This window comes from Arachis duranensis, chromosome 9 (genome assembly GCF_000817695.3).
Source record: "Arachis duranensis cultivar V14167 chromosome 9, aradu.V14167.gnm2.J7QH, whole genome shotgun sequence".
NCBI lineage: Eukaryota > Viridiplantae > Streptophyta > Magnoliopsida > Fabales > Fabaceae > Arachis > Arachis duranensis.
In genome coordinates, this window is record NC_029780.3 from 92,621,031 (window position 1) to 92,632,137 (window position 11,107).

The 11,107-nt window shown below is 35.5% G+C and overlaps 2 protein-coding genes across 2 annotated transcripts in view; one reads left to right on the top strand and one right to left on the bottom strand.

Annotated features, from left to right (window-relative positions):
* Positions 1 to 3,674: 3,674 nt before the first annotated feature.
* LOC107466225 (uncharacterized) lies at positions 3,675 to 4,001 on the top strand. The gene has a single exon (XM_016085212.1). The coding sequence runs from the start codon at positions 3,675 to 3,677 to the stop codon at positions 3,999 to 4,001; it is 327 nt and encodes a 108-aa protein (XP_015940698.1).
* Positions 4,002 to 10,429: 6,428 nt separating this feature from the next.
* LOC107466223 (uncharacterized) overlaps positions 10,430 to 11,107 on the bottom strand; it is an 8,165-nt gene continuing 7,487 nt past the window's right edge. The window contains exon 11 of the mRNA XM_016085210.1: positions 10,430 to 10,708. Within this exon, the coding sequence (XP_015940696.1) occupies positions 10,430 to 10,708 (279 nt within the window). The remainder of the gene's footprint in view (positions 10,709 to 11,107) is intronic.

Here is an 11,107-nt window from a genome sequence, read left to right on the forward strand (position 1 = left end):
TTTGACTTTTGAATTTTTTAGATTAACATGATAACATGTTTGATGGGTTACTGGTATGTTAAACCGAAAACTAATCCAATTTAAATTTATTAGAAATCATATGCTACAACAGAATTAATTGAAATTAATTTATGAGATAGTCGTGGAGTACTTTATTCCTTTTTGTTAGCAAAATAATTTTATTCCTAATCAATAACTAATCAATAAAATAGTGAATAGCTAAAAAAAATTAAAAACGAATATTTTATATTATTATATAAAAAGTATTAAGCTTTGATTTTTATTTTTTATATTTATTTTTTTGTTTTTGTGAAATTATGGAATAGGAAATTTTTATATTATAATAACGTAATATATTTTTTTGTATTATAAAAATTTTAAAGCATGATAATTGATCTTAATAGATCAAATAATTTATATATTAATATATCTTATATTTATTATTTAAATATACAAAATTAAATTAATGGTCATGTTTGCATTTGTTTAGATAAAATCATTTATATATTTTATATTTGTATATTTTATATTTATATATTTTATAGATGTTAGAAAATTGACTTAATGTTAATAGATAACGTAATGGTCATATTTGCATTTGTTTATACTTCTCAAGTTAAATTTATTAGGTCAACATGTCATTTAAACCATAAAATTAGTATTAATTCAGACAATGACCCACATATAAAGTAAATCACATATAGGATAACATAGATATTAAATTCATAACCAGGGGACAATTCATGCAGAGGCATAAACTATCTAGACAAAGGGAATTTAATGTTCAAGAACAAAACAAAATAACTGCTGACAAGGACATGTATAGACCCTGACAACCTTATTTCTCTCATGAGCTTATAGGCTATCATGAGACCTAGGACCTACTTCACCATGATCCCTACTGATGTGTCTCCAATGAACTCTTTCTGTGTTGCAGTTTCAGACGACGAAACGCCTTTGCCATTGTCTAGCCCTGATCCTAACGGTGCTGGCCATGGTGTTGAAAGGGCCTCCAACAAGAGAGATTGCAGTCAACCCTCTTATGTTAGAATCTTCAAGCTGTCAAAGTTGATATCAAATGGATAATTTTACATATAAACCAACAGTGTTATCATAGTTAAACACATTATATTTAATTGGTATACACTCACCACCCCGCTGATGTTTGAAGCGTTAAACTTTCCATCCGAGTTGAGCCAGGAGATAACCCACGAATCTGAGCTATCACTGAAATGAATAAACTTTTTTATGCGTGTTAGTATCACATTGCAAGCCATAACATTGCATGATTACCGTATATACTACCTAGTGTTGCAGTTTGGAATTCCCTGGCCTCTTCTAACAGGCCAATCTGCAAGATCTCCTGGAATATACCTTCGAAGATGTCCGTACGTCTCAGAAGTCATGATTTCGTGTAGTTTACCCATCTAAAAATGGTCACCATCATTTCAAATGAGCATGCATTTTCAAAAAAAAAAACAAAAACAAAAACAAAATGGAAGTCGTGAACTATTTGGGTTTACTTACAATCTTTCGGATAAGTTGCTCCCTATCGTGAACCATATTAGGATCTGGATAAGAGTCCAGATGGTAGACAGTCATGTCCCCAAAGTCTACCACCATGCAATACCAATGCATGAAAATGTCTTCGATAGGAATGAATATCTATTGCAAACTAAGTACCGTAAGAAGAATGGTACCTTCTGCCAATGATAGCACCATATAAACAATGCAACTAATATTAACCCTAATAACTCACATGCGAAATAAATCTACTTGGTTTTATCCAAAAGGGCACGTAACAGTCTGCTACGTCCAGGTATGAGTGACAGGATATCATGCAATGTGAGCCCGTACTGATGCATCCTTACCATAGTTTCACTAAATAAAATGACATCCTATTATTTTACAAACAGGCTAAGATCCATTGCCCTACTTGTTAGAAAATTAATCGAAAAAAACAAATAATGATTAGATAAATTCATGGACGCATACTTTGGCGGGTGTCCATCGGAAAATAAGAAATTAAATAGAAGGGTGTCTGCCTGGTTTAAGTCCGTATCATATGTAGGCTTGAATCTGATTTTCGATGACCTCTGTGACATAAATATACATAGACGTCAGTTTGCTAAACTCTACTGCGCTAGTGGCGGAAAGAAAATTGCTTACGCGTGTTGTCTTCGAAGTTGAGTTCACTCTAGACCGCTTAGCTGGAGCAGATTCATTGGCTTGCAAGGCAGGTGAGTTGAATAGCCTCCTCCGATTCACAATAGGTGCACTTCCATGCCTTGGGGGATTGTCACCATTGTCAGAGTCCTGAGCTACCAATATAGGACTTTCATGACCAACCACTTCTTCCCTCAACTGCTCCTCATGAGGGACGTCACGGGCCCAGACCACATTTGGACTAGCAGGCTCATCACGGTCATGTGAGAAGATCTCAGCAGACCAACCCGGTTGTTGTATCAGACCATTAGTATTCGTGACAACTTCCTTCATAGCATGGGTCTCAACAGCAAAGCAAGGCTTTGATGAGTGCATTATGGGAGGCTCGAGAAAATGGATATTATGTGAACGAGTATGGGCAAATGAAAACTAAGTAACGATACATTTATAGTCTTTCTTTTTAATAGCTTCCCGCGTAAAATTAATAATAAAAAGGTTTTTATTTTTTATTTAAATAAAATAAACACAATCTAAAATTATTTGATTTGTTTAAAATTGATACCATACAAATCGATGCTCTTTTTCTTTATTTAATTCGATATTTTTAATGGAATAAATAACTAAAATTACATAATAATTAAAAATTATATAAAGGCAAATATAAAAAATATGCATCCATAAAGTTGATTAAAAAAATTATATGACCAATGAATACTAACAATTTAATAAAATCTGGATTTGAATTTAGAAATTTGAAATTGGATCCTCCAATTTATGTACCTCAAATTTTTTTTATTTTTTAAACATAAATGGGACGGTCCGATTTGTATACCCAATATTTTTTTTAAACACAAATCGAATTCTCCAATTTACGTACTTCTCATAGTTTTAAAAAATACTGAAAATTATAATATTAAAGTATATTATACATCCCATTCTTTTTATCTAATTTACATTTTCTTATGCAAAATTATATTTTTAACACCCTTCTAACTCATTATTTATAAAAGAAAAACTTAAATGTATGTCGTAAAATTTAGAAAATTTTTATTATAACTTGTCAGTACTCCTTTTTTACTTAATTTGTTCTTTCTAATGCAATCAATAATTGAAAATATAAAAAAGTATATTTTTTAAAAGTTAAAATTTAAATAGATACAATTTAAATTTAAATTTAAATTGTATCTATTTCCAATAAACGTAGTCGTATTATTGTACTCATATGATTACTTATCTTTATTTAGTTTAAAAAAAATTAACCATTTGGCAATGATTTTTTCTTGCCCAATATGGGTCCATTGTCCTTTACTTACTTGGGCCATAGTACTATGTTAGTTTTATTTATTCCAAATCTCAGCAACCGTTGGGAAAATAAATACCAATATTGATTGCTCCATTGAATAACCTAACAAACAATTGCCTCAAATTGAGCTATATAAACCCCTCCAGAAAGCTGTCTCACAACTCATATCAACCTCAAAACTCCTACAAGATCTTACTATTGCGACATGGTGACTCTAAGAAAGAAATTCTATGTTGTTTTCAAAGGGAGAGTGCCTGGAATTTATGACAACTGGCCTGCTTGCCAATTGCAAGTTGATGGATTTTCAGGCAACCTCCACCAATCCTATAGCAACTTTCAAGATGCACTCATGGCATGGCAGATATTCATTGACAACCTTTCCATTCACGGAGAGGCCGTACTACACGATGACTCCGAACAGGTGCTGTCTCCTAATCATGTACCTACTGTCTTGACACCCCCACCACTGGTCCACGACGTACCCATGTCTATGCAAAAAAAGCTCAGCATCACCAACACACGCTGGAAGTAGCCGGACTTCGGGACGTGAACCACTGCACACCAAAGTCAGAGAGATGCAACCCGCGTCCTGCTATTGTTATCATGGTCATTAGCATTTTGGTACTTTATATGGCTCTGATAAGGGGCTAAACTTTTAATTTCTTGTTTCCAATGTTCGACTTACTAGTTGCTACATCTTCTTCAACACGTATTCAATTTTAGCATTGGATTATTGTCTAGCGTGACTAACAATAAACAACACTAATTGCACCAGCATTAACTAAAACTCCAAAAAAGAAAGTATTCTAACTTCACTACATTAAACTTCTATTACGTGACGAAAACGACAAAACCAAAAAATTAAAGTGATCTACTGCTATACAAACAACAAGAATGCAATTATTATGTCTATCAAGTACCTAAACTTTCTCTCATACTTTCAAACGGCATTAAATGAATCTATCCTGTATGACTGGCAAAATCACCTAACACAAAATGACAAATCCTCTTCCCCCACAGTGTTACAGAACAACCTTTACATAAGAGTCAGAGTTATAGTTGACAAAATAATAATGGTTCATTTGCATTAAAAGCTTGTAAACTGGAACAAGACATTACTTAAAGTTCCAATGAAATTCACGGCAGACCAAAAACACAGGGATATTTAATTTAAACATACACCATTTAAATTAACATACTAAAACAACAACAAATTACGAAATAACAAATCATTCTTAAACAACACAAAAAACATTATCAATACTAACTAAATTTCGAAACGGTCTCAAGGTGATTGTCCTTCAATGTGGGCGTTTAGAAGAGATTCATAGCTAGCCATGAGTTTCTCGTATGCATCCTCTAACTGACCAACCTTAGCACGAAGCGCAGAGTTTGAGTCATGAAGAAGTTTCACCTTTGAGTAATTAAAGTCGCGGATCTCCTTTCCAGATAACTCAACCACGCGGTCTAGCATCTCCAGTGCAGTATCCTCTCATGCAGCCTTCTCATTTAAAGAAAACCGCCCCTTAACAGAAAGTGGAATCTCAAATGGGTCGCCGGGAACAACCACAGTGAACCCGAAATACGGACCGTCATCTCTCAAGAAACGTTCTTGTTTGAAGAAACAAGGACCAGGAATTTTAGCCTCGTAGCAGGCCTTCAACAGCCACTCTTCCATGTCACTGACAATGGCAAAGTCACCGTTCAACTCCTCCCCGGAAATTACTGGAAGCCCTGCCAGTGAAACAAAAAAAAATTAACTGTACATCTAAAGTAAAGGAGGAAGGACGGGACCTTAGCAAAAAATTTAATTATAGTCCTTACATGTCACAACAGGACGCCTACGTGCTCCACCACATAACAATGGAAGCTTTTGACTAGATGCTTCGCGTGAGTTTCCACTCAGTTCAGATGTCACAGCTTTCTCTAAGGAAATCATATATATTCTAGCTTTAAAGCATAATGTGGCTTGTTCATAGCTATTGAAACAATGAAATTCTGGATGGATGAAATTTAAAACTTGTTCATTGGCCTCCTCCCAGCTAGTGTACACACCAGGGACATGGCCCTTTGTAACGGCAAAGAAGAGAAAACGCTTCATGCACTCTTCCATATTTGTCAAGTAGTACAAACCTAGTATAAAACTATCAACAAGCACACAATATATATTTTGGATTGAGGCTATTGTCTAGTTCAGGCTTCATTTTTTTCCACTCGTAAATGGATTCCTTTTGAAATTCTACATGGGTTAGAATGTTAATGGGTCAGAAGTTGAATAAAGATGAATAAAAATCATTATCCAACTACTAATGGGCTAACACTACTAGCCTACAAATAAGACTAAGTCCCATCCCAAATCAAATTGTTTTAAAAAGTCCATCCACAAAAACTTATTTCTATATTTAACTTCACATATCCACATTTTCAATAATTACATACGAACCCAAATGTAGGGAATGAATCACTATTTCACCAAAAACTTCTTCAGCAATTAGCTGGTTGAGGGGATATGTACTATTTGTCAGGTTTTAAAGAAATTATAACACGCGTCACCAACAACTTGTGACACCACTTGACTCAGTACAAGGCGCATACGGCACCTGATTCAGGGAGGCCCAGACTAAAACTCACCTGCAATATATAAATGTGAATACGATGCCAGTTTAGATTTGATGTCATGATATATATTTTTTATTATATATTTACTCATTGGTATAACATAAAATAAGTACATAAATTTTAATAGAATATATTAACTGTATTATGTTTATAATTATTTATTTTAGTAATAATATGTGTAACATCTATATTTTTTAGATACACACAATACTATAATTTTTTATTTTTTAATGAAATTAAATTTTTAATAAAATGAATAATAACCACAATATAACTTAATCTCAATGTATTTAATTTTTAAAATTTTGTGAAAATAAAGTAAGAGTAAAAATAAGAAGTAAAAATAAAAAATAAAATTTTATTGTTGTTTTTTTTCTTTTTCTTTTACAAAATTTTAGAAACAGAACATTGAAAATAAAATAGAAAATAAAAATGTAAATTGAGGGGGTTTTATTTAAATTGAAAAATATAATATTTACCAACTTAAATAAACGTATAAGTATTTACTAAAATACATTTAGGGTTATATCTCGGATACAGTGAGAAAACCACAAAACAAACATATCTCGAGTGCATGATCCGTTCTGTAATATGGGACGCGCTGGTCATATCTCGAGTGCATCCGAGATATAAACAAGAAAGCATCTCGGATACACTGCATCCGAGATATGCTCATATTCTGACATGGACCAGTGCATCCGAGATACGTGCAAGGAAGCAAGATAGGGGCACTGCATTCGAGATATAGTCAAGATCCAATGCTTTTATTATGAAAATATTGTAATGTTGTAGATGAAAAATGGTCCCATAACAATCGAATGTAACTAGTTATACAGAAATTATGCTTCATTACACATTAAATACATTTAATAACAATCAATACATCAAAGTGACAACATTGGAACAAAAAGACTTAAACCTTAAACTGCATGCATCGTCATGGATCCGAGTGGGGCGAATTGGGACACTCACGTCTAGTGTGGCCCTCTCTGCGGCAGAGTCTACATCTCTTCTTCGCATGCTCAATGGCATCCATATCATTCCGGATCCGAATAGATACCGGCCTACCCGATGCCTTCCTCCTCATGGCTGAATTGGGCTTCAGGCGTGCACCGTACCATGGAGGCCACATCTTTTCGTCTGGTATCGGCGAAAACTCCTTCTCGTATACCTTGAATATAGAGGCCATCGTGTACACGGTGTCCACAAAATGACCTCACTCAATACTCACAGCTGCACATGTTGTTAGGACATGTCGATATGGGTAATGCAATGACTGGAACAGGCCACAATCGCATGTACGCTCGGTCATACGAACCCGATCTGAAATCTGTGATCAACCATCCACTAGCTCCATCTCTTCCACGCTAAAACCGGATGCCCTACAATCACAACGGGTGACTCGCAATATCGGCAGGATCTCTCTATTCTTATCTATAGCTACCAACAGCCGCTGCGAGTAGATCTGTCCACCCTTTAACTGGTGGGAGGAAAAATACCGGTTAAGATTTTCTGAAAGAATATTTTCTAAAACAGTGTTGCAAGTACAGTCTTAACCGACAAAATTTTCACTACCAATTTAAATTGTGTCACAATTAATAATAAATAACTTGGAGTAGAATTCCGGGTCGTTTCCCTAAGTATTGACACAGAATGCAAATTATTGGTTAGGATTTTTCTGAATATTTTCTAAATTTGATAACGGAAAAATAAATAACTAGAAAGTGAAGCAATGAATGAATAACAAGAGGTGATATGTATTTAAAATAAAAGGCCTTGGCTAGGGTAGAGAATTGGAGTTTCTATCCTGGTTGTCTTTCCCAACTATAATGTAAAGCTTCATTGCTCCCACTTAATTATCCTCTAACAATTGAAGGAAAGTCAAGCGGTTGTTACTAACTCTGACTCACAAGTCCTAGTCACTTTATGGGGACGAACTAGAGTTGATGAAAACCGAGTTAGCCAACGATTCCCAATTACAAATTAATACTTGAGTATCACAACTCAAGGGTTTCCAATTAATCAACCCCCAAGCCAAGTTGGAAGATCTACTCCATTAACATGAATGCCATTTTCAAAAACACATAATAGGAGTAAATAAAAGACATGATAATTATGAAAAATTAATTAAATCAAAATTGGCATGAACAATAATTAACACGACTCAAACAAGCAATAAAAATAAATATAAGAATACTTCAATGCATTAATAAGATTCAAAAGTGATAAGATCCAAACATGAATTCAACAATCAAATGAAAAATAGTAAATAAGGGAGTCAAAAGAAGAAACTAGGAATAAAATAATGAAGAACAAAGGTAGCAGCAACTCTCTCAAGATCGAATTCGAAGATAAAATAAGAATGCCAAAAATCCTAGAGAGAACTAAGAGTTTCTCTCACTAGAATTCAAAACTAATCTAACTCTAAAGTGAAAATGAAAGTAAGTTCTCCAGTCTTAGCTCCATCCCTGCCTTTAGTCTGCATTTTTGGGCTTGAAACTGGGTCCAAATCAGTCCAGAAATCGCCCCCAGCAAGTTCTGTTAAGTGCAGCACGTGACGCTCTGTCACGTGTACGCGTCGGCCACGCGTACGCGTCGCTGAACCATGCACCTGGCCATGCATATGCATCAATCACGCGTACGTGTCGTTGAATGACGCTCCTGGTCACGCGCACGCGTCAGTCATGCGTGCGCGTCACTCTTCGCTTCTCAACTTTTTAGTTTCTTGTGTTCCTTCTACTTGAACATGCTTCATCTTCGTCCTTTAAGCCATTCATGCCCTGTAAACCTGAAAACACTTAACAAACACATTACGACATCGAATGTTAATAAAGGAGAATTAAAAATTGACAATTTTAAGGATTAGGAAGCATGTTTTCAATCATAGCACAAAATTAGGAAGGAAACTTAAAAACATGCAATTTACATGAATAAGTGTGAGAATAGTTGATAAAACACACTCAATTCAGTATAAAATATATCATAAAATAGTGGTGTATCAGTAACTGAGCATGTGTTTTGCATACTCTGTGCACGAACAACTGTTGCAACCTCTCATACGTTGCCCGAACAATCGTTGCGATCGGAGGATTCCTCGTTCCCTTTAGCACGGCATTTATACACTCTGATAGGTTTGTAGTCACGTGACCATAACGACGACCTTCATCGCAATGTTGCAACCACAATTCCTTCCTGAAACGAAGAGCCCAATCCACAATCTCATGGGATAGTTTACCTAAAGCATCCAAGTACCAGTCGCATCCTTCCTTACTCGGACTGCGCTGTATTTATCAGGTACATCTTACCCTCGGCCGATTTGAACCTGGAGTTGAAGTTTGAAGCCATGTGTCGAATGCAGTAAGCATGATATGCTGACGGGGGATGCCATCCACTGTGAGGTGCACTGAGAGCAGCGCAAATAGCCTGTGATCTATCTGATATGATCAGAATTTCTGGCTGTGGAGTAACATGTTGTCTCAAATTTGAGAGAAAAAATGACCATGACTTCGTTGTCTCAGACTCCACTAATGAGAAAGCTATAGGAAGAATATTGTTGTTACCATCTTGAGCCACAGCAATTAAAAGCATGTCCCTGTACTTGCCGTACAGATGTGTTCTGTCCACTTATACAAACGGCTTGCAATGCTTAAACGCTTCAATACATGGAGGAAATGCCTATAATACCTTATCAAACTAATTCCACTCTTCATCAATCATATTCCCGTTGTAATAAGGGACAACAATGTATTCGTGGATCGTACCTGGGAGGCACTCCTGCAAAGCTTGTAAGAGCGCCGAAATCCTATTATATGACTCTTCCCAGTCGCCATAGATCTTGGCAATCGCCTTTTGTTTTTCCATCCATATCTTCCGATATGAGGGCTTAAAATGGTAAATGTGATGGACAACAATGTACAATACTTTTCAACATTGGGATAGACACCGACAGACCAGTCTTTATCATTGGTAATACAACCTTGCAAATTAACCCACTATCTAGTTGTGCATGGTCCTGAGACATGGTTGGTGCCAGACAGGTATGCGATCCACCGAATCGACATACCTCCCTGCGAATTATGTTCCAATGTCAACAACATGCTAAACGAAAAACAAACGTATAGAGTCTAATGCATCCACAATATAATGTAAAATATAAAAGTAATTCAAGTTCTATTGTAATGCCACACGAAGAATCCACAGACAACCATTGGAAAATTGCTTGTATTAACAGTGACATTTTAGCCTATCTGACTTCAGCACTCTGTACTCCGCATTCCGTCGAATATTGTAGCTCTTCACCGCCATTAGGACTACTTCTCGATTGCTAAACCTATACCCAATTCAGAATTCCACCCCACCATCCATGTTGTAATCCTCTCCATCCTCAGAGTTCAAAAGATCGTCCGAGTGTATTGCATCCAAGTTCAACGTCTGATAATGGCTAGGAACATCCGACAGTTGAGAAATGGCTAAAGGTGGAGGTAGCAGAAACCTACCAACACTGCCACTGGGAGATTCCGGCACAAACTTATCTTCTGACACTGTATCACTTGACGACTCAGACTCGGCAACATAGGTAGAATCACCTTTACTGTCAGAATCGTCGGCACTATCACGAGACTAGACATAGTAGATCGGTGTCACCTCGAGCGGCACTCCAATATGACTGTAAGAATATATTAATTATTGTAATCGAATACAATTTAAAATAATCCCACTTAATACGATATTTAAAATCTAAATTTTGAACATTTATCCTTAATAAATTCTAGATATATTATGAATAATGTCTATCTGTTAATAATGTTCTAAACAAATATTTTTAAAATACGTATTTAGAATTGGGTTGTCTAACTCACTTATCACAACAGAATATTTCTAAACCACAAATCCTTTGGGAATGTAACTTTCTCAAAACATGCACAAGCTTATGGGGAGTTCGAACTTCGAAGCTATCCAAAAAAAAGAAAACTTCGAAGATAGATGATTATTCACTTTAATAAGAAAAAATTTAGAGGG